The 25,623-nt window shown below is 36.5% G+C and overlaps 1 protein-coding gene across 1 annotated transcript in view; it reads left to right on the top strand.

Moving 5' to 3' along the window:
• The first annotated feature begins 269 nt into the window (after positions 1-269).
• The window catches only part of LOC127561285 (disrupted in schizophrenia 1 protein-like), a 183,064-nt gene continuing 157,710 nt past the window's right edge, over positions 270-25,623 (top strand). The window contains exon 1 of the mRNA XM_051996572.1: positions 270-471. Coding sequence (XP_051852532.1) covers positions 270-471 — 202 coding nt within the window. The remainder of the gene's footprint in view (positions 472-25,623) is intronic.

Raw genomic sequence — 25,623 nt, 5'->3', positions numbered from 1 at the left:
TCTACTGCTGCATTGTGGTAAGGAAGCTCCTCCTCATGTAAAAAGCCAAATCTGTCAGTAACTTTGTAAACAAGGTAATCAGCATCTTCCCAAGGTTCAATTTCTGCACCTTCACGACCTCGATCATATTTAGCAACTATTTCAGCCCGTTCTTGAGCAAGTTTAAGTGCTGCATCTTGCTCCGAATTCATGACTGGAATTATCTCTTTATATCATTTAAGTCATGTATTAAACTAAGATCTTCTGTCCAAAATTTCTCAGAGGAATACATGTCCTCGGGACGGTCCCATCTGCGGAGGAGGCAGGCGGCGAGGTCTCCAGGCCGCGGTCGCTGCGAGGGCTACTGCAGCCTCCTCCGCCCCATTGTTCCCCTTCCCAGTGGATCTCCGGCGGAGCGGCGGTGGCTGGGAGCAAGCCCGGGAACCAGGAAGTTCCCCGGCGCGACACCTCCTGCGGCCGCTATGGAAACCGGTTCCCAAATTTTTTTATCCATTCCTTTCTTCTCTTCTCTCTCCCTAAGACAGCAGGTAATGTTGTGGACCTTTCAATGACTATTGCTTAGTGACTTTCTGCTGTGACTGGAACCATTCTTTTGTAGAGCTGGTCCTACATGAAGCATCAGCTCTTGTTATTCCTGTTTTGCTTTCTTGCGTTTTGTCTTGTTCTGGGCTGGACATGACTTAGCCAGTCCTATCATAGTTTAAGTTCAAATTGGAATGAGACAAGATACTCATAGGTCATTCAACAATTACTAAAAAGAGATTTACCTAGCTGTAGAAGGAGAAGAATATTCAGCAAAGATAGATGCTGGAGACACTTTGAGTTGATTCAGATGAGCTTTACTTAAATAGTCTAATTTATTTAGATCATCCGGTAAAGGTATCATAGAGCACCTGGAGCTCCTTGTAGCTGCTATGTGATAAGATAACAGGGAAGTGATATCAACAGAATAAACCTTTGGACCCCTGAGCCAAACTACTCTCAAGGATGGTTAAAGTAACTTTATAGAAAAACTAACCCAATTTGAATGAAGGTGGTTGGGGGAAGGGATAGCATATTATTCCTACGACATGTATCTCTGTTATGTCTAGGGTGGTTTTATTAGCTACTATGAAAAATAATCTCAGAAAATCATCATTTAAAAAATATACATCACATTCAGCTTAGATAGTTGTTTATTTTCAATTAACAGACACACCTCAGGGATCATATTTGCTACAGTATATTCTCAAGGGTTGTCCAAATTCTCTTATTTAATTAATTTAAATTTATTTTACTGCCTAATATTTGAAACACATGAATTAAGTAGACTGATTGTCTTAGAAATGCTTTTTCTCTACAGGGATTTTGTTTTTTAATTTATGTTGTAATAATTTAATGTTAAAATAGTATTTGAACCCCATTCCATGATCCTCATTAAAAAACTAAGTAGTATAGCTGAAGCACAGAATAACATGGAATATTATTCACTTCCATTTTAAGTTTGGATCTGACATAAGGACCTTTGGTCTCAGATATGTCCTCTGTGACTATAAGAATTTGTATTTTTCTCATTCTGCTCAATATATTCACTAAGTATTTACTGAGTGTTTACCATATGCCCAGAATTTTGCTAGACCTCTGGAAGGTAATAGCTTTAATTAGAATCTTTTGTATCTGGGATAAATACCAAGAACCTTGATTGGAGTTCCCTCATTTTAGGAGGAGATGTGGTTAGGCATTTCTCTGTTAGAAGAGAGAGACCTATCGGACAGTGGTTCAAAGATGTCACTAGAAGGTGTGTCAAGTGGGAAGGAATCATCTTGTAACTCCCTCTTTTAACTAATTTTTGTAACTTGGTCCCTGAGAACAGGTCCATCTTTCTTTACCCTACCCTTCCTTGACAAGGCAAGCAATTTGATAGAGATTATACATATGCAATCATGCAAAACAACACTTTTAAAAGTTGTGCTCAGTTTGCACCTTTCTGTCCTTTCACATCAACAGATGTGTGTGTGTGTGTGTGTGTGTGTGTGTGTGTGTGTGTGTGTGTGTGTATGTGTATGTATTTCCCCTCCACAGGGCATTCTTGCTTGGATCTCTTGGTGTCTTGTTATGTCCAAGTGACCCCAGAGAAAGAATGTATCTTCTTCTGGTAGACTGATGATACCCTCAGTCTTTCTTTTTATTCACACTCACCTCACTCTATCTTCTAAATAATCCAGGCTCCAGGCTTTTTTGATCATTGCCTCATTCTAAAGCTTTGTGGATGGGACAGGGACAGTATAGCTAAATTTAGTGCCTCATGAGTAATGCACCAGTCATCCAGCCCTACTTTTCATTTAAGTGAGCATGAAAGAAAACTGAAAGTGGTAAGGGTCTCTTTATAATTAATGTAAATAGATCTCTAAATTAAGAATTGAAATTAATTCTTAATATTTTCTAGCAAATGGAAAGAAACCTCTCAAAGATCTATTTGGAAATCCATCTCTTAACTAGTGCTTCATTCAAACGGAGCAAAGGTTTGTCCAATATCTTTCCATAGAGAAAATGCCAAGCCCTGTGCTGACTTGTTTGCAGGGCATGCTGGCAGGCATCCGCTTCCCTCTGGCTCTCTCCTGAGATTAGTTGGATAATTGAAAATGTGCCCACAAGCAAAACCACTGAACTGATGGATTTAAAATAAAGCTGATTAGGGCTTTCCAGCTGAGAATGTGCAGAAATGATATCTCTTTTCCTTTTAGGTACTGCTGATCATGAAAAGCTAAGAACCTGGATACTTTGCAAGTGATATGTGTTTGTGTACTGTATGCAGATTCATGCAGACTGTACTGTTCCAAATATATGGGCTTAACTCATATATGGGTCACAGTCCTTAAATGAAATCTCTTTGAAGGAAAACAAATATAGGAGCATACAATGAAAATTAATAACACAATTTCAAAGTAGAAACATGTGCCTAATATATTTTTTCTAAAAAACAAATACCTTCTGTCACAAATATGATGATAAATAGTAAAATAAGGGAACCCTTTAAAATGGAAAAATTTAAGATGGCAAACACACACTAGAAGTTGTACTTTTTGGAAGGGCTAAGAAGACTTACAGATGAGTTCTCTTCTAATACTGAATGTAATTTTTTGTAAACATATAGGAGAAAGTGTGGAGAGATCAGGCTTTGGATACAAGAAGGGAATCCAAGCCTCTCCTCAAGCCCATACTGTCTCTTATGACTCTGGGCCAAGCCATTTAACATTTTTCAGTCTTAGGATCATCCTCTCTAAAACAGCATCTGTTTTATAAGATTGTTGTGAGAATCAAGTGATATATGTAAAATCCTTTGCAAACTATAAAGTAATATAAAATACTTTTTTTTCTCCTCCTTGTCCTCCTCATCCTCCTCTTCCTTTTTTTCTTCTCCTTTTTGTCATTCTTCTTCTCTTCCTTCTTCTCCTCCTTCTTTTTGTCATTCTTCTCCTTCTCTTCCTTCTCCTTTTCCTTCTCCTTCTCCTCCCTTTCCTCTTTCTTTTTCTTCTCCTCTTCCTCTTCTCCTTCCTTCTCCTCATTCAGTGAGGGAGGGAGGAAGGAAAGAATGGAGAAGAGTTGAGAGACTTTGCATTGAGATCCTTATTTCAGAGCTTACAGGACTTATAGAAGTTAGACAGATAGCAAATATCTATCTTACTTACCTTGTAAGGGTGGGAAACACATGTTTCCTCTGCTTATATCCAGGCTGGAAGGGAATACTACTGATTCTATTGCTTCTGGGGAAACCAATGAAATTTAGGCTGCTAGAATGCCAGGTGCCTTGACTGCAGATGCTCTTAAGTTTTTATACAAGACAATTTTTTTTTGAAGAGAAAATCAATGTTTTCTATAGTTAATTAATATAGTATATACATACATTTTACCCTTTGGTCCTAATTCTAGGATATTTTATTATCTAAGATTTTGAGAACATAAGAAAAAAACTATTTATATCACAGATTTAGTGCTTGGAAAAACTTTGTAGGTACCATTTAGACCAATAGTATTAAATTCAAATAAAAATGGGTAACACTAAGCCATATATAAGGATCCCTATGGGCTGTTTATTGATTTAGAAAACCACTATATTATATGGTATTTTTATTGATTTTGTTAGATCTTCCTCCTTATATTTTAATCTGGCTTGGGCCTCACTTGGGAATTGTGGGTTACATGTGTTGCATGTTTGATACTTCTAGAACAAGCTCCTCATTCAACAGATGAGGAACTGAGATTCAAAGGAGTTAATTGACTGGCTTAAGGTCAGTTGGTAGAATTGTGATCAAAACCCATTGATCTACTGGTTTTTGTTTTGTATCAAGAGAAAGTAAGAAAGGCCCTAGTAGTTTGGTGGGCCCCTGGGGGCAAATCTATGGGAGAATATCAACCCAAAGTTGCATAGAAGAAGCATAAATGAAGAGGTTAGCTTCTGCATTATTGGAGGGAATAGTGTCACTGATAACATCATAGATCCAATAATAGATCAAAGAAGCATAGATTTTAATCTGGACAGACCCTCAGATGTTATTTAATTCAATTCCACTATTCAACAAATGAACAACTGAAGTAAATGTAAATAATCTCTCCAAGGTTATACAACTAATAAGAAGCAGAACTGTAATTTATACTCCAGGGTAATTTATCCATCCACCAAATTCTTGGTTTATCTTGGAAAAAGTCATGGGCCATATAAGGTTTTTTTTCTTTGCCATATAAGTTTTTATAGATTTTCCTGAAACCAATTTTTAAAATCATTTCTTATGGCACAATAATATCCTGTCATGTTTGCACATCATAATTTGTTCAGCCATTCCTAATTGATGGATGCTTCTTTAATTTTTAGTTCTTTACCATAACAAATAGAGTTGCTGAGAGAAAATTCCTTTAATTTAATTTTTTTAAAGTAGTTGCTCAGTACCCCTTGGACAGCCACTAAAACTTAGAGATGGCCTTTCTTTATGACCCAACTATGAGGCAATAAGTTAATGTATAGGATAATTCTCTGGAAATTGAACCTACAAGTTGCATCATGAGACAATTGAATTGAATGAATTGAGACACAAATTCACATTTAGCTGCCTACTCCCAGTAACAAATGCATCATCTCTTTACAAATTTTTATAAATCTGTTTTTTCTCATAACTTTTATTCAAAATCTTTTCAGCTAGGTGTCTTGGGGCTACTGAAAATTTTCTTAAGGCATATTCACATATTATGTAACCACATAAGACTATTATCTGGTTTTATCTCGTTTAACCAATACTTGAGTAATAATCTCTCTTTCATATTTAACAGGTTCATCTAGGCTTTATTTAAGAGCTATGTACCTAAAGTTTTTTTCCTGATATCAAGCCTTACTTTGCCCTTTTGCAATTTCTACGAATTGCCAATGGTTCTGCCTTCTGGAATTAAACAGAACTAAGTTTAAACCTTTTCCCACATAACAGCCCTTCATATATTTGAAGATAGCTATTGTATTCTTCCTCTGTTTTCTCCTTTTCAGGCTAACCATCCCACGTTCTTTCCGTTGATATAGTATTCTCTGAATACTATCTGGTATATGACCATTTCCTCCTTGTCCTTTGTAATTGAAGATACTATGAAATGAACAATTGTTGTCATTTTTTATTCTCTGGGACTAGAATTGCAATTCTTGTTTACAGTGCTGATAAAATGAATAGTTATTCATTTCTCTCCTTCTGCAACACATTCAAACATTCAGAATGCCTGGAATTTAAACAGTAACTCAAATATTATTTTTAAACTGCTGTTCTACCAAGGCTTGACCTCATTGACTACAAATTTGTGTCCTCTAACTTTTGAAAAGCTGAGTGGAATGCTTTCTCTTTGGGTGCATTTAGTTGATATTTTCAATGGTGCATCTAGAAGAAGTACCTTCAATTAGAGCTGCTCTAACATCTGGGAACACACTAGTCATGTTCATTGGCTTCCCTCCAATTCTGATATAGATGAGTAATAATGATCAATCAATCAGTGAGTCAATAAACATCTATTCACCATCAACCATGTGTCAGGCACATAGATACAAAAAAGGGCAAAAGATAGTTTTTGCACCTCACAAAGTGTACAATCTAATGAGAGAAGATTAAACATAAAAAGGATCTGAAAGAGGAAGAGAGTACCTGAACATGCATATTGAAATCTAGCCATCCATGGATGTACAGTCAGGTAGAAATTAAAAAATATCCCTCTTTGATGCCATTCTGAAATGGAAAATCTGGAAAGAACTTTCTGCTAGTCCCTCTCTACTCTCCTCAGAGGGATTAGTTGCGTACCTTTACCAATTCTTCTGATAATTCTCCAATTTTTCCTTCTTAGCAATCTGGTTCTCCTCAAGTCAGTTGATTATTACATTTGTCAAGGATCTTCTATTTGTCTTCATCGCCAATTTTGCTTTTGAGTTTCTTATTCTCCAGTAGCCTTCCTGTTGACAGCGCAAGATTCATGTGAATTCAGTCAGTCAACAAACATTTACTAAGCACCCACTATGTACAAGGTATTGTACTGGACAGTTCCTGCCTTCAAAGAGCTTACAATTTAATGGAAGAGAAAAACCAACACATATACAAACAAGCTATATATGAAAGAAAGAGAAAATAATTATAAGAGGGAAGGTATTAGAATTGAGAGTGGTTGGGAAAGATTTTCTGTAGAAATGGCGTTTTAAAGTTGGGATTTAATGGAAACCAGGGAAGTCAGGAGGCAGAGATGAGTTGGGAGAGCATTCTAGTCATAGGGGACAGATAGTGGAAATACCTGGAATGAGAGCTGGAGTGTGTTGTTCATAGAACAGGAGGCCAATGTCAGTGGATCAAAGAATAGATGCAAGAGGGGAAAGAGATCAGGAGACTGGAAATGTGTGTGTGTGTGTGTATGTCCTAATTTATGAATGTTAAACAGAGGATTTTGTATCTGATCCTAGAAGTGATAGGGAGCCAATGCATGGTCAGACCTATTCACAGTTGAAGTTTTTCTCTCCACTTCTCATATTCATCCTTGTATTTCTTTTTTAAAATTTTAAACAGCATTTTATTTTTTCCAAATACATGCAAAGAGGCAACAGTCACTTTTGCAAAACCATGTGTTCCAATTTTTTCTCCCTTCCATCCCACCCCTTTCCCCAAGACAGCAAGCAATTCTTCTATACATTTTTCCATGTTGTATAAAAAAAAATTAGATCAAAAGGGGAAAAAAAAAACATGAGAAGAAAAAATCTCCAAGCAAACAAACAATAACAACAAAAGGTGAAAATACTATGCTTTAGTCCATATTTAGCTCTGTAGTTCTCTCTCTGAATATGGATGGCACTTCCCATCACAAGTCTAGTGGAATTGCCTTGAATCACCTCATTATTGCAAAGAGCCAAGTCTATCATGGTTGATCATCATATAATCTTGTTACTGTGTACAATGATCTACTTCTGCTTGCTTTACTCAGCATCAGTTCCTATAAATATTCTGAAATCAGCCTGCTTATCATTTCTTGTGGAACAATAATATTCTATTACATTTGTATATTATAATTTATACAGACATTCCCCAGTTGATGGGCACCTACTCAATTTCCAGTTTCTTGCCACAACAAACAGTTCAGCTTGGTATTTCTAAGTTTCTTCAACCATATGCCCTTCTTTGCTTAGGTACCCTTTGTCATTGGTTATGATTATTTTACTGTCCTTGCCCATATTCTTATCAACAGCAAATGCACTGAATCACCATCAGAATCAAATCTGAGGAATACTTTGGAAGAGAGAGGGAATTTCTATGAATTCAAACTTATCAGGTCGGCAGCTTTCCTTTGTTATTGTTCTCTCACTTCATAAACATGAATAAGCCTAGCAAGCAAGTCATCTGAGTTAGTGAAGCTCTGTATCTGCTGCATGGGGATAGTGGTGTAGTGTATTTAATTAGAATGGTCATAATGTCCCATCAGTCTCAATACCTTGAGAAAGAGCAGCAAGTCCTATGGAGTGAGCTGAAGTGATGGAAGTGCTGAAGTGATGGAGTTGGCTGGAGTGATGGAGTGAGCTGAAGTGATGGAGGTGCCCTGTTGGCTTTTGTCTGTGGTGTTATGTACATTCTACTTCAGTCCGTCATCTCTTATAAATTATGCTGACAGTAGAACAGACTTTCAACCTGCTGCATAAGGATGGCCATCTCTGCCCTGCTGTGTGCTGCTGTAATTCCCATGATTGCTTGTGCCTCACTAATTTCCATAACAAAATTGGAGTGGAATCCAGAAGAAAAGGATTGCATATATCATGTAGTAAGCGCAATCTGTGAGTGGACAGTGGCTTTTGCCTTTATTTTCTACTTCTTGACCTTCATCCAAGAATTTCAGAATGTCACTCTAAGGATATCTACAGAAATAATTGACTTCTGAAGTAAGAAGAATTCTCTTTCAGTCAGTGCATTTTGTGGACTTGGATACCAAGCAATTGTGCAGAAAAATCAGGTTTCAAGGTTGACCTGTTCTTAGGGCTCTGCAACAAACTTATGACATCAGCATGTTTTACATTGGGATAGGGCTCACTCACCAGGACACTGTCATGGATCTGTGACTTCCCTATTTTGGTATTCCTTACAGTCTTTTCTATCAGTTTTCATGTGCCACAGGAGAGGTCAGTATTCGGATCCCCAAAATAGGTATGGATGTTAAAGGTATAAAAGTTGATTTGTCATTGAATCTCAGTACTGATCTGGGTACTGAGAACATATTTTACATGCTCACAAAGTGATGTGAAGCCATCAAGTAGTCTTTTTCTTACTAATGTCATCTTATGCATTTGCTTGAACTCAGCAATGAAATGATTGACCATGTGGTTGTCAAAATCCTATCTACTCAATGTTCCCAGATATGGATTTGATTTCAAAGGTGCCATACTAAATGTTGAAAATGGACTTCTTGAAAATGCTACTTTGGATGTCAAAGATCCAAATGTAGATTTCTCTTGTCACCCAACCTTCTTGTACACATTATAGGTAATATCAGCAACTTTTATAGTTAATAATAGAAGCATTGATAACAATAAGATTGGTGGAATTGGTAAAATTCCAGCTGAGTTATTTAAAACTCTAAAATATAATGCTGTTAAAGAATAACCTCAATATGCCCGAAAATTTGGAAAATTCAACAGTGGTTACTGGATGAAAAAGATCAGTTTATGCCCCAGTCCTGAAAAAAGGGCAAAGATAAAGAATGTTCAAATTACCATACAGTAGAACTTTACACACCAGAAAGGCTATGCATAAGATTCTTTCTGCAAGCTAGCCTTCAGCAATGTGTTAGCTCAAGAATTATCAGAAATGCAGGCTGATTTTTGAAGAGGAGCTAGAGACCAAATTATCTTCATTTACTGGATTAAAGAATGAACAAAAGAATTACCCCCCAAAACATCCACTTTTATTTCATTGACTACACTAAAGCCTTTGACTGTGTGGATCACAATAAAATGTGGCAAATCCTCAAAGAGATGTGAATACCAAATCATCTTGTTTGTTTCCTGAAGAATCCATATGCGAATCAAGAAACAAGTTAGAACCAAATAAGGAACAACTAATTAATTTAATATTGGGAAAGGAGAACTACAAAGTATATATTGTTATCTTATTTATTTAACTCATATGCAGAATACATCATGGGAAATGTCAGGTTGCACAAATCAAAAGCTGGAATTAAGGTTGCTGGAAGAAAGACCAATAGTTGCAGTTATGCAGATGATATTTCTCTGATACAGAAAGTAAAGAAGAATTAAGAAGCCTCTTGATGAAAGTGAAAGAAGAGAATGTAAAAGTGAGCTTGACAGTTAACATTAAAAATGAACAAACTAAGATCATGGCGATTGATCCCATAATTTCTTGGAAAATAAGGGAAAAGAAATGGAAGTAGTGTCAGATTTTTTATTGTTGGGCTCAAAGATTACTGCAGCTTGTGATTGCAACCATGAAATTTAAAAGGTGCTTGCTCCTTGGAAGGAAAGCGATGGCAAATTGGGACAGCATGTTAAAAAGCAGAGACATCATCTTGTTGAAAAAGGTCTATTTAGTCAAAGCTATGGTTTTTCCAGTAGCAATATATGATTGTGAGAGTTGTACTATAAAAAAGCTGAGCACCACAGAATGAGTACTTTTGAATTATGGTCTTGGAAAAGACTTTTGAAAGTCTTTTAGATGACAAGGTGATGAAATCAGTCAATACTTAAAGAAATTACTTCAGTCTACTCATGAGAAAGACAAATATTGAAGCTGAAGTTTAAATATTTTGTCCACATCATGAGAAAACCGGACACATTGGAAAAGACCCTGATGTTGGGAAAGATTATATGCAAAAGGAGAATGGGACAGCAGAGGAGATAGAAGTAGAGACAGTTTCATGGAAACTACAAACAAGATCATGAACAGATTTTGGGAGATGGGGAAGATAGAATAGCTGGTACAACAACAACAAAATAGAAGTTCCCTGAAAATTCTGAGCACCTTGTGATGGTCCCAGCATCTTTGTTGCTGGATTAAGGAATCACTAAAGTACTTTCAAACTGTGACCATAAGATTTGTCTTTCAACATAAACTTCTGCAATATTTTAAATCTCAAACAGAATCATAGAAGAGACTTCTGGAGAGAAGCTTTTGGTCTCTTATTTGTATTTCATTTGGACTTTAGCCCTGACTTCATCCTTCCCCACTTGAAAGGCCAATGTCTTATGTCTGATTGTACAACTTCATCATCAGACCTACAGCCAGTCATGCACTTGGTACCAAAAGTATTAGTGGTGTTTATTGCAACTAGACTTTTTGCAGCATCATTGATCAATTATTTTGTGTCTTAACACAGTGAGACCCAGGGTGGTCCTGTTTCTTTGATCATTAGCCATCATTGTGAGCAATCCATCATCATATGTTGGAAGATTCACAGAGAGGAGTTAATGGTGTCAAGCACAATTCCATCTGTGGGTCTTTTTAGCATGGTTGATGAGATGTCAGGCTTATTACTGACCAGAGAAGAGTTAAATGGATTGCTGCTGTACTAAATGGACTTTGTGTCCTTTCTTTCTAGTACCTGTGAAAACTTATTCTGGATAGAATCCAAAACCATCAAAAAAAGTTTATTAGTGTTGTGATTTTTTTTTTTAGTGCCTAAACCCTCAAAACCCTTTTTCCTAGAAGGACCAAATAATTTCTTATTCTTCCATTCTCTGTGGCTTTATTTCCTCAACATTCCATATCTGTCACTTTCTTTGAAGCTGTGTTTAAGTAATGATTCTATCCCAGTGATTTGTAATTTATAAACCAAAAGAAATACTTTTTAATGCAAAGAGTTAATTTGTTTCAGAATTTACCTTTTCCTTCTCTCCTTACCTCCATCTCTTTCTCTTTAAATCTTTACTGTCCATTGCTTAGATGAGGAGGAAATACATTTTTATCATTCAGAATTGAAACTTGGATTACATTTTTCCAAAAAGAAATTATAAAGAGCTGTCAGGTATAGTTGAAAACATAGTGTTAATACTATATTTCAGGCATATTATGAGTTAGCCAAGTGTTTATGGGTTGACTTGTGAACCCAATCACCATTTCCCATGTTGTTTCTGTGGGAAAATGCAAATTCAAACAAGATTTACAAGTGACTTTTAGCACACAGCCTGTTTTAAAGTTGGGCATTGCTTGTTGTCATCATCCTATTTATTTTCCCCATATATAACTTTATTATTACCAACATTATGTAATAAAAAGAAAGATTTTGTGGATATGTAGATGATCTAAATCACAATATGGTGTTTATTATCTGTCAATGGAATCTGAAAAATGTTAAAATTATAGTGGTTTTTTGAGGTACCAAGTCTTGCACTAAGTATTATTACCCAATATATGCCAAGTCTCACTAACTACATACCCAATGTGTTGTAGAGTAGCAGCCAAGTCATCTAGGCTCAGCATGAAGCTGATGAGATTAAATAAAATTGATAGCAACCACTGTGATAATGTTACAAGAGTCCTCAGGGTCTCCTAGCTGCAAACACTAGTGAGAATAGTGAGTGGGCCAATCTCCAAGAAATTCTCTGCTGCCTATAACATATATATATATATATATACACATATATACATATAAACAGTATATACTATATACTTCCACTAATGCTCTACATTCCGTTATTTTAGTGAGTCTGTGATCTCATCAATGTGGGTGCTTCTTTCATGCATGATTATTTTTTCTTGCCTTCCTTTGGTATTTCTAGAATTGTGCGGATCACAGTTTTGACTGTCATTACATCTAATGTCTTAGAGATCATCTAGTCCAATTCTTTTATTTTATAAATGAGATACCTGAGGCTTGGAGAAGTCAAGTGAATTGCCCAGTGTCTCACAGGGAATAATAGGAAGAGATAAAAAATATAAAATGCTTTGTTTGGCATTCAAAGCTCTTCATAACTTAGCCCCTTTCTACTTTTCCATCTTATTACCCTACTCCCTGACATATATTCTCTGATTGAGTGATTCTGGTTTTCTTACTGTTTCATGAAAAAGACAATCTATTTCTTGGCTCTGGAAATTTTTTCTATTGGTGCTCTACACCTGGAATAATGTCCTTCCTCTGCTCTGACTGATGATCTCCATGGCTTCCTTTAAATATTTAAAATTCTAACTTTTACAGGAACCCTTCCCTGATCTCTCTTAATTCTAGTGTCTTCCATCTGATAATTATTTCCTATTTATCTTGGATATAACTTGCTTTTTATATATTGATTTATATATTGTCTCCTCTCATTAGATTGTAAGCTTCTTGAGGGTAGGAACTGTCTTTTATAAAAATGTTTCCTGAATAAATTAATCCAAGTCATCTCATTTCAGATTTTGCACTCTTTTACCTATATCATATCTTTTGTGCTTTTTATACAAATGTTTATTGCATCAACTGTATATTGGAAAAATTTATAGGACCATTGTTTAATGGGAAGGAACCTCAGAGGTCACTAAATCTAACTTTTTCATGAGGAAACTGATACCTAAAAAGATCAAGTGGGTGACCTGAGATCTAGTAAGTGGTTAGCTAAATGTAGAAAGCTAAGATGATATCTTTTTTTTTACATTTAACTATCAATTTCTTAATTAAATTCAGAAAATCTATATTGTGTTTACCTGTTAAAGATCCGAAGATAAAAATGAAACAGATCTTATTTTGGTAGAAGGAGATATAACATGTATACAGACAAGTTTTATGTAGTGAGAAAAAAGGTTGCCTTAGAAGTCAGAGTGTTGGGTATGAAGCCAGTTTTGCTACTGTCTGTGTGATTTTGCACAAGTCTCTAAGCTCTGTGATAAGTAGTGCTACACATGCAAGCAAGAAGAGAGAGAGCTCTTGTCTTTAAGGAATTTATAATCCAGTGAGGGAAGACAGCATAAAGAAGCTGGATAAGGAAGGGTGAGAATAGGGTGATTGAAAGGTATTAGGAAAGTCTGATTTTGAAATCCAGAGGAACTAAATTGGGAGGGGAATAAAGACAGCTCAACCTGGGCACTTCCATAACATGAAGGGTTTCAGGAAGAACTCACTAGTGGTAGGACAGAGATAGTTCTTTCAAGGTAATAATCCTTGCTGGGGTGTTGAAGGGGATGGTGTTTGACCTGCTGATGTGACTTTATCCTCCTGTCAATGGGAAGCCAAGGAGGCTTTTAGTAGTAAAGTGATATGGGATTTATCCTTTAGGGATTTATTCCTTAGGGAGTTATTTTGAAACGTATTTAAAGGATTCCAAGGAGAGGGGAGAGACTGGAAGCAGAAACCAAGTACAAAATTGTTGATTTAGTCGATCAATCAGTATTAAACTCCTATTATATGCTAGTTACTGTGGTAGATGCTGAGGATTCAAAGATAAGTGAAATAGTATCTAATTTCATGAACTAGTTTTTCCCCGGTCCCTCCCAGGCAATTGGGGTTAGGTGATCACACAAGATCACATAGCTAATAAATATTAAGTGCCCGGGGAAGGATTTGAACTCAGGTCTTTCTGACTACAGGGATGTGGTATCTACTTGCTATCTAGCTGCCCCAATTTTATGAACTAGTAAGAAGAGACAATATTTATCTATCTATCATCTCTCTATAGATGGATTTAGATCTATAGTTATGAATCTTTACAGATCTAGGAGCTAAATGTATCTATAGAGACAGATAATAGGTAAATACATTAAAAAAAATAAAAAATAATGGGAGGAAGGTACTGCTTTATAGAAAAGGTGAGTCTTGAAGGAAATTGGGAATTTTAGAAGTTAGGTTGGAAGTGAAAGCCAGTGCAAAGGCAGAGATGGGAGCAGAAAGAAAGCTAATTTGCCTGAACAATGCTGTTCCTAAAAGGGAATAATATGTAATAAGGTTTCAGAGATAGGGTGTTGACAGGTTGTGAAAGGATTTAAATGTTAAACAGGGGAATATATACTTGATACTAGAAGTAATAAGTTTTTTTTTTCTTATTAAGTGAATGATGTGGCCATATCTGTGCATTAGGAAAATCATGTTGACAACTGTGTAGAGGATGAATTGGAGAAGGGGAAGGACTGGTTAGGATGCTATTGTGATGGTTTAAATGAGAGATGATAGGAGCCTTAAACTAGGGATTGTGGTGGCTATGCGAGAGACAGATGGAAAAAATATTGAAAAGATAAAATCAAGAAGATTTGTTAACTTCTTGCATATGGAGGGTGATTGAGAGGAAGGAGAGGGGAGGGCTATTAGATGATGAAGCTCATTGATCTACCTCACAATATTGTTGTGTGGGGTTTTACCTCTTAGCATTGTTGTGGGAAAATCCCTTTGAAGAGTATAAAATACAACTCAACCTTTAGCTAATTTTTTGTTTCAAAGTGGATATGACCAGAAAGATGTGAAGATGAGAACTGACCTCTTAATTCCTGGGGCTTGGAGGTTTCATAGTGCATTCTGGAGGGAACAGGCTTGCTTTGTTTAAGCCACCATATAGCTTTTTATAAAAGGGACTGGATGCTACAGAAGGGTGGGAATAATAGCTAAATGAAAAAAAAAAACTAACTTGAAGAGTTAGGTTTAAGCCTTTAGAGTAAGCAGTGAGCGGTCCCTTCTCCATCTTCCCCATCTTAACTCCTTCCTTAAGAAGGCTTTGGAGCATGAGATTGTGAAAACCATACTGAAACAGAGTTGCTAGGCAGAAAATCCATGCGTAGGGGATTTTTGGAACTCTAGGTGGAAGTATAGGTCTGTGAATAGCCAGCATCAGCTGGAGTGCCTTTGTATTTGCTAGGGGATTGCTAGCTGGTCATCAGATTTCTCGTTCCTTTTAAAAAAGCCTCATTGTCTTTCTGCTTTCCTTTGCCTCCACACTTAGTCATACCTTTTCCCCCTCCTTCTTCCTCTCCCCAACCCTTGATCCCATTCCTGGCCCTGGGGAGTCAAGGGGAGAGAAAAGGATATGAGTCTGGGGCAGAATGCTCATTGACTTTTAGTGTAATAAATTAACAAGATTTTTTTTTTCCCAGAAAAGAAGTGAGAAAGAGCCCAGATCTCTAAAGCAAATTAACATCCTAATCATAGGGAAAAAAGCCAGTAGAGAATGTTTAGGGGGGAGGGGTTGAAATTTCTTCTCCGTGTGATTATGGCAACTTTGATTTCAGGGTTCTGTGCAGTTTTCTCTTTTATTTTAGTAGATTTAACTAGAAAACACTATCACTGTTTTGGGAAGATGGGGTGGGGTGGGGTGGGTTAGAGATGGGGAGGATGGGTATAGTGATGTATTTACCATTGTCAAGAGGAAGGTTGGTTTTCATGGACTTTGCAAAGGAAGACCCAAGATTCACAATTTTGGGAACAGTTTCAATTTTGCATAAGACATGGAGATTATCTTTAAGATGGATCTTGTTGACTGACTGACTGACTGAACAAATATTCCTTGCTACTTATTCTAGAATATTATTTATTTGCTTTCCATGTGGACCTGTACTATTAAATAAAGTAAAAGTCTTTGCCTTTCTACTCCCATCTAGTCAAATTCTACGCATTCTTCAAGATCTTACGATCATTATTCTTTGTTTGTGAAACCTTCCCTGATTAAGTAGCTTTGTTTGACTGCTGGTTGTTGAGATAAATGCTTTGAACTCTGAGCCAGCTCATATTGATTGCCCTTTTCTCAATTTCCTCCCCTACTTACAATAGCATTATTAGAATCTGTACCACAGAATTTACTTATGTACTATCTCAATTTCTTCTGTAGCGATCTAGAAGTCACTTCTTATTAAATGTATTTGTTCTCTTATCACTCAGTTAGATTATAGGCTCCTTGTGAGCCACGTTTTATACTTCATCTATATCTCTACCATGTCTGGGACAGTCTTTAACAAATAGAATGGTGGGATTGAGATTTGGAAGGGATTTTAGATGCCGACTCATTCATTCCTTTCATTTTATAGATGAGGGTTAAAAAACTTCCTTCAGGTCACACAACAAGTAAATATCAGGGCTGGATTTGAAGTCACATCCTCCAACCTTGCTACTTTTCACTTTACTTTTCTGCCTCTCCAAAGAAAGGAACAAGGAAAAGTCCTCCCAGAGCTACTACAAGACCCCATATGTAATATGAGGAGCACTGCCTGCTCCTGGCAGTGGTAGCTCCAATAAGCTCTTGGGAAATAATTGCCCATTGAAATGGCATTGTGATGGCTTGGGAAAGAGAAGGTAAAGCAAGGTATATGTGTATATTGGGGGGAAGTGTAGTAAATTATATACATTGAGACAGAAGATGTAGAACTCTATCTGTGGACCTCTACTTGCCACTCTCATTCTCCCTTCAGGGGTCCTCAAACTTTTAAAATAGGGGGCCAGTTCACTGTTCCTCAGTCTGTTGGAGGGCCGGACTGTAGTAAAAACAAAGACTTTGTTTTGTGGGCCTTTAAATAAAGAAACTTCATAGCCCTGGGTGAGGGGGATAATCGTCCTCAGCTGCCGCATCTGGCCCACGGGCTGTAGTTTGCGGACCCCTGCTCTACATAATTCCCTTTAGTGCTTGGAGAAGTGTGATTTACAATCACTCTACCTTAAAGTTGGAAGAGACCTCAGGTATCATCAAGTCCATTTCACACACGTGGGATATCTCAGCCTGATCCATGGGCTTGATCTTGCTGTGAATTATTCGGTTTCGCTCTGTTCTATAGTCTTAGACTATAGATCTAACTCCTGAGAGCCTTTAGTCAATAATGTAAACAAATAAGCCACATAGGATTTTGAAATTTCTCCATGGGATCTCTGTCTGACCCTCTTTTTCCTCTCTGCCCAGTGCCTTCCATTACTTTACCTCAAAGGGATTTTTCTAAATCTATGATTCAAAATATACTTATTCACTTCTCCTTTTTCAATAAATAGGTTTCTGAATATAGGACAAATTTTTATATTTTATTTGTTTCAAATTTCAATTTCATTCTTCATTTCCTCCTTAAAGAAGAAAATGAGGGGTTGTGGATGGATATGTATAAATCCATCCTGACTACTTGGGAACCAAATCCTCCAATCCAATCCAAGTCTGACTGACTGTGGGTCAGTAATACAATTTGCAGATATAATGAACAGTGGCACTTTTAGGATGAAACTGTTCAATGGAAAAGTTTCATTTCCCAGGACTCCAGCCATTCTGCTGAGACCATGACTTTAGGGAAATGGCATTGTCAGCTTAGGTGAAGGCTAGTCCTTCTTTTTCTGGGTATACAGATGTACAATGGGAGAGAACTCCACTAGGAATCTCTAAAGAAGTATTCTTGATCAAAAAACAGCACAATTAAGTGAACTGAGTTAGATTTGGAATAAGAGGTTGCTGTTGTTTAAGTGTTTTTCAGTCATGTCTTTCTCTTTGTGACCTCATTTGTGGCTTTCTTGGCAAAAATACTTGGCTGATTTGCTATTTCCTTCTCCAGATCATTTGAAAGATGAGGAAACTGAGGCAAACAGGGTTAAATGACTTGCCTAGGGTCATAAAGCTAGTAAGTATCTGAGGCCAGATTTGAACTCAGTAAGATAAGTCTTCCTGACTCTAGGTCCAACACTCTATTTAATGTGCTAAGTTCAAACCCCAACTTTGTTCCTTATTACTTACTTAATTTTGGGCAAATTTCCTTTTGAGTCTCAGTTTTCACATTTATAAAAGAGACTTGAGCTAAACACCTCTAAGGGCATTTCCAATTCTAAATCTCTGATCTAAAATATGATTGTATTCCATTTTATGCAATAAATATATTTATGAGAATAGATTAAATTTTCATAAAGAAAATAATTTAGGATGCTCCAGGAAAGTATGTTATTTTAAAGATCCTGATGTCCTTTTAAAATAATTATTTGAATTCATCAGTTTTATAAGTTGGAATTTTCTAAGTTTCTATAAAACAGAAAATGTGTGATCTTTTAGGTCAGCAATATTCTCACCATCTTCCTTATCTTAGGCACTACTGCTATGGTAAAAGGGAGCATGGCACAGTGGCGAGATCTCTGAATCAATAATCTGGAAGATTTGATTTTGAATCTCACCTGTGTGGTACAGCAGAAAGAAACTGTGTTTTAGAGATAGAAAACCTTAGTTCAAATCTTGGCTTAAAAAGAATTCCTCTGTGATTTTGGGCAAATTATTTAGCTTCCTTCTGGACCTCAGTTTCCTCATCTAAAAATGAGAAAGTGAGACTACATTGCCATATAAGTTCTCTTTCAGCTCTAGATATATCCTAAATTCTTTTTTTTTAATTTTAAAATTCTTTTATTTTTTTATTATAGCTTTTTATTTGCAAATTATATGCGTGGATAATTTTTCAGCATTGACAATTGCCAAACCTTTTGTTCCAGTTTTTCCCCTCCTCCCCCCCTCCAATTCCCCCAGATGGCAGGTTGACCAATGCATGTTAAATATGTTAAAGTTATATCCTAAATTTTTAAGAACTTTGAGTTTTAAGTTATTTGTTTCACTCCTGTCCGACTCTTTGTGATCCTATTTGGCATTTTCTTGGCAAAGAGGCTAGAATGGTTTACTAAGTCCTTCTCCAGCTCATTTTACAGATGAGGAAACTGAGGCAGACAGCTGGAAAATGTCTGAGGCCATATTTGAACTAGGTATTTTTGTCTCCAGTCCCAACCAGCTGCCCTCATTACCTCATTTATAAAATAAATCTTAGTTCCCTGAGTCTAGTTACCTCATTTGGAAAGTGAGGCTTAAAGCATCAGTAACAGCATGTACCTGAGAGGGTTGTTAATGAGGATGAAATGAGATGAGATGAGAAATAATGTAAAGTATTTGGCAAACTCATTGTTACTTTCCCAAATCTCTATTTGTTAGATTCTGGTGCCCATTTTTTGAAGGCAGAATACTTTGTTAACAGAAGGAATCTTTCTCAGGGCCAACATCACTTATCATCAATGATAATGCTCCACTTAATAGTTCTTGGTGTCTGGTTCTCAATACAAGAAACCTGGGTTTGAGTTCTGGTTCTAACTTGTCACTTTGGTTCTGTACCACATAGCAGTGGACATGGCTCCTAATCTTGTGAGTCTCTCTCTTTCCTTTTCTATAACATGGAGTCAGTAACATTTATTCGTCCTCCTTCATAGGATAGTGGTGAACAAAGCACTTTGTTGTTTTATTGTGGCTGTTGTTGTTTGGCTGTTCCCTCGTGTCTGACTGTTTGTGACTCATGGACCATAACATATAAGGTCTTTCTATTTTCTAGTCTCCCCTGAAGTCCATCCAAGTTCAGTTTGCTATGTCCATGATGCTATTATTCATCTCATCCTTTGCTGTCCCCTTCTCCTTTTGCCTTCAATCTTTTCCAGTGGATCCCATCTTATTATATAGACAAAGTATTTAAACTTTGGCTTTAGTATTTGACCTTTCAGTGAATAATGTGAATTAATTTCCTTAAGTATTGACTGATTTGATTTTCCTTGCTATCTAAGCTCCTAGGGTAGAGCTTAATATAGTCTGGTATGGCAGAAAAAATGGCTCACTTTGGGATTACAGATCAATCCTAGATCAGCTTCCTCCTGTAGCACTCACCATTTATATGATATTGATACAAATAACCTAATTTCTCTGGGACTCTTCTCTCTCATCAGAGGGTTGGTGACTGGAATGGTCTCTTTCCCATTCTAGCACAGTGAACTTGGGCTGTTGCATACAGGAATTATTTGCTACTGTTTACAATTTGGATTTACTCTAAGGTCTTTATCAAAAGTATTTCAGGACTCCAGAAATCCAGTATTAATTCTTATCTCTTCAATGCCATGCTTTGGGCCAGGGAAATGCTGATGGATGGGTGAGGAGGAGCTGGATTTGCTCTGGCTTGCACCTTCATCAGCTTCCTCTGTTCCCACGTATGGAAAAGCTAGACAGTAGCCGATTTAAATTTCTGTACCAGTAATTTCCTAAGTGCTTATTTTTTTTAAATAAAATCTTCAATTGTCCTCAGGAACCTCAAGGGCTGCCATGAAATAATAATTAGAAAAAGTGAAGATATTGTAATCTGCTTTGGTTTTTTAGAATAAATGTATGGGTCACAGATTATTTATTTTTATAAAAAGATTTTTTTGGGGTATAGAGCAAAATTTAAAAAAAATAAAGAAGTTATTAGAGCCAGTAGAGTTGTAGTAGAAAGAGCATTGCCACTTAAGTTAGAGGACCTCACTCAAGTCCTGATTCTGCTACTTACCACCTGTGCAACATCAGCAGCCTATTTAACTTTCGGGGCACTCAGTTTCCTCATTTATATAATGATTAGGTTAGAAAAAAAATGACCTTCCAGTTTCAACCTATTATCCCATGATTCTATGAATTAACCTCTTTCTATAGCTCTCAAGAGTTCTTGTTTTGTTTACTCAGATATAGAGAGGTGGGAACAAAGACTAGTTATATCATTGCCTCTTATGGAGAAAGACGAGGTTTTAGCATATTTGAATATATGTGAGCACACATATACAAGAAATAATGATGGCTGATACATGTATGCATAAAGACACATAATGCTTTGAGGTTTGCGAAGCTATTTACAGACATGATTTTATTAGATTTTTTAACAACCACGAGAGGGAGGTAATCAGAGGAATATTTTATTCCCACTTTATAGACGAAGAACAGAGGTTTGAGTAGGTCTGTGACATACCTGAAGTCACACAGGTAGTAAGGAGCAGAGCCAGGTCCATCCTGACTACCAGCCAGCATTGTTTCTACTGTTCCACACTAAAAGTTTGGAGCCAAAAGAATGGAAAGTTTGACTTGGAATCAGGAAAGCCCAAGTCCAAATGTGGCCTCAGGCATTCAGCTAAGTTACAACATCTGTCTACTTTAGTTTTCTTACCTGTAAAGTGGAAGTAATAATAGCCCCTGACTCCCAAGGTTGTTATAAGACTGAAATGATACTTAGCACTGTGCCACACACTTAGTTATTTTGTTTGGTTATTTTTCTGTGGTATCTGATGCTTTATGCCCTTATTTAGGATTTTTTTTTTGGGCAAAGATACTGGGGTGGTTTGCCATTTCCTTCTCATTTTTACAGAGGAGAAAACTGAGGTAAAAGGGGTTATGTGAATTGTCCAGAGTCACACAACTAGTAAGTGTATGAGGCTGGATTTGAATTCAAAGAGATGACTCTTCCTTACTCTAGGCTTCCTGCTTTATACCACCTAAGTCGTTAGCTATTATTATTATTATTATTATTATTATTATTATTATTATTCTTTGTAAAGCGTTTTGCAAACTTATAACAGTCTCAGCTAACATCATCTCTCTAGATATGAAGAATAATTTTCCTATTTGGAGGACTCTTTTGTTAATATTAACATTATGCCATTTTCAGTTCATTCAGCAGGATGATATTAAGATGACTGAGGTGATTTTACCAGGAAAGTTTCCCACATGTTGATTTGTCTGTCTCTGTGTTGAGCAAGCTGTGTCTTTTAAGAATGTCTTTACTACCTTCTGTCCCCCTACTAATTGCCCATTTCTAATCGTCCTGATTGATATCTGCCCACTGGATCCAAATGGTTCTGGAGGGGAAAGTGAGGCAAGTGACCTTGCACAGCCCTCCCTCACTTAAATCCAATTTATAATGCATGTCATGGCCCCCTCTCCTTGATGCTCCTTTGAGAATGAAGTACAAACAACAGCAGCTACAATTCTGGAGATGGCTTTGGAACCTTCTTGGGCTTCCTCTCTGTTGATGATTCTCACTAGTTTAAGACCCTATACTGGAAGAGAGGCAAGATCTTGATAAAGAATCCTTCACAGGGTTGTTGGGAGACAAGTTTGCTGAGAGTGTTTAATTGTTTGAAAAAACAGAAACATGTTGATTAAATAGAAACACACTCTTGGGTTATTTAATAAGTAGATTTATCCTGTGCCCTCCAAAGTAGCACTTTTCTGGAGATAGTTTTATAGTGAAGAGGCACTATAAAAGCAAGAAGAGTCGGAATGGTTTGTAATTACTCTGTACCATTTGAATATAAATGGATACTTGAAAAGAGTTTCTTCTCTTATGTTGGCTAAATAGACCCCACAGTAATCTTTCTTCCTTTCATTATTAATTTCATTAGCAAATCCTTTTTTCATAGATGGAATAAAGGTTAACCAGCCCCAGTCTAGTCATTCCTAGATCCAAATTAAGTGGAGTCTGAATTATTGGATGTAGTCATTTGCTTCTTAAAAACTGGGTGCTACTGGAGTGAAATCTGAATGTTATCTTAGCCTCTGGGAATATGTATGAAGGAAAAGTCGTAGAATTTCAGAAGGAAAAGTAAAATCAGAGATCATTTAGTCCAATCTAGAACCAAATAGGAATTCCTTAGCATAGCACTTTGACTAAGTGCTTAAAATTATAAGGATTGCAGGAGAAATAAAGAGGGTAAAGGAACTTCAGATCCTCTGTAATCCAAATTGTGTTTTCTGAAGACTGTATACATGCAAAGTCCTAGAGGGCAGGAAAATTTCATTTTTTGTCTTTGGGTTTCTAACACAATATAGGCAAATGATAGGTGCTTAATGAAAGCTTGTTGAGTGACTGAATGAGCAGGAATATCTTCTACAAAGTATTCAGTAAGTTATCATTCAACTTCTTTTTGAAGACTTTTAAAGGATGGGGATTGTAAAATATCCATTACTTCTTGAAGCAGTCCATTCTATTTTTTAATAATTCTCATAATTCAAGATTTTTCTTTAAGATGGAACTTAAATATGTCTCTTTGAAACTTTTCATTCTACCTTTTTAATTCTACAGTGGAAGGAAGATAATAAAATCTTATGATAGAATGTCTCTTAATGCAAAGAACATGGGATACAGAGTGTGAGGATCTGAATTCAAATCATACCTTGGATCATTACTAATTTTGTGACCATGGGACTCAGTGAGCCTCAGTCTCTTCATCTGCAAAATGAGGAACTTGGATAGATGAACTCTAATGTGCCACCCAACTCTTAAGTCTATGATACCTGAAGTATGATCTCAGACTTGATTATGTTGAGGGATATTTATAGTTATGTTCAGCCATTTCAGTCATGTGCAACACTTTGTGACTCCATTTGGGTTTTTCTTGGCAATGATACTGGACTCGTTTGCCATTTTCTTCTCCAGCTCATTTTATAGATGAGGAACTGAGGCAAACAGGGTTAAATGACTTGCCCAGAGTCACACAGTTAGGAAGTATTTGAGGTCAGACATAAACCAGGAAGACAAGTCTTCAAGTATTCTATCCACCATATCACCTAGCTGTCCCAACGTTTATTCAGTATGATAATGAAATGAAAAGTTGGCACTATCCCTCAATACCTGTATTATAACAGGGCTCTATGGTAATTGGAAAATCCCTTCAGTACTGCCCCACAAGGAAGACAATTTAGAGCAACAGTGTTGTATCAGTCTGAAGTGAAATGTTTGAAGTGGCAAAAACCTTTGACATAGGCTTAGATCCTGAATAGTATGAAAAATCTATATACAGGGGAAGGAAGCATTCATCAAAGAAGATGCAAGAGAATTAATTGTTCTTCTGTACAAAGTGATGACAGTTTGCTATCATATTAATAAACACATTTTCAAACTTGGCATGTTAAGCAAGGCATTTAAAAAGCCATGGAAATAAGACTGTGCATAAAATATGGTATTAAAAAGGTAACTGTGAACTTTACAGATGGCATTAGGATGAAAAATGCCATCCTCAGCTACAGTTGGATAGAAGAGCTTCCCAGTCTTTGCTACACAAAATGAGAGCAGGAATTTAAGTTGTTTAGTTGTTTTGAAATAACAACTATAAAGAGGGCTCCTTCTGGTTCATCTATTTTTTATTAGGGCAACCGTTAAAAAATTCATTAGAGAAACCCATCTGTAGCAAACAGCCCTCTTGAGGGGGTTTCAGATGGTGATAAGATGTTTTGAGTGGCACTTTACATGAAATGGAAAAGACAATTATTTACAAGAATTAACGGCATGAGAAAGATGAAAAAGATGAAGGGATTGGGGATTTAGGTTCCATACCCTTCTACACAGCTCTGTGTTTAATTCTCAAGCCCTTAGCAGTCAAGGAGATGGAGGAGTTCAAGTATAAAAGATGTGAGCAAACACGTCAGAGGGGCAGACATCAATCAGGCAGCAAGAATTATAAATTGATTGATAACAGGGAGCATGGCAGAGTGTAGCATACATTTATATATCCACATTAGCAAATAGAAGCAGACCTTGTCCTGAAGGAATCAAATCTAGAATAACAGAGCACTTTACAGTAGGGGCTGAATTTTCTACAGTCTGAGACTGTCTTGCTAATCTTGGTATTATCATAATGTTTTAGACACTCAAACATAATTGTTTGAATGATGAATGAATTAAGAAGTGCCTGAATAATTCATCTGGGACTTAACATCTGCCTCAACAGCAGCCATGTATCCCAGGGAAGACATGCATCAGACAGTAGTTGTGTGTCTCTGGGTAAGTCACTTAACCAGTTTCTGCTTCAATGTCCTTATCTGCAAAATGGGAATAATACTCATTTCACAGGGATTTTGTGAGATAATTTATGTAAAACTCTTTGTACACCTTAATATATAATATACGTACATATATGTGTATGTATATATATATATGTTTGTATATGTTTATATGCATATGAGAGTTGGATGCAAATGAAATGACTGAACAACAAAATAATAATATATAACAAAAATAATATATGCTGTTATTATTAATGTTACATACTTAATATTATTATTCAGCATCCCCTTCTAAAATCAGTTTTGGAATCCATGCATTTTTGATAGCCAGAATCAGCTTAAACTCCTTTCCTCATTTCAGCTCTCTAATACTTACTCATTATTTAGTCAGTTTTCCTTAGAGATAAAAAATTGAGACAGAAAATTGTGTCTGGTTATCTTGTTAAGGATTTTTGATGCATCTGTGTGATATATCTGAAAGAGCTCTAGTTTTGGAATCAGATGGCGCAAATTCAAATCCCATTTTTGTCTCTTACTACCTGTGTGATCTTGGCAGGTGGCTTAATCTCAAAAGGTGCTCAATTTCCTCATGTACAAAGTAAGTTGGTTATAATTAAATAGCTTCCAAGAATCTTTCAAGT

The sequence above is a fragment of the Antechinus flavipes genome, chromosome 4 (assembly GCF_016432865.1).
Source record: "Antechinus flavipes isolate AdamAnt ecotype Samford, QLD, Australia chromosome 4, AdamAnt_v2, whole genome shotgun sequence".
NCBI classification, from domain to species: Eukaryota; Metazoa; Chordata; class Mammalia; order Dasyuromorphia; family Dasyuridae; genus Antechinus; species Antechinus flavipes.
Note: the sequence above shows the minus strand (reverse complement) of the source record. Positions and strands in the feature narration are given on the sequence as shown.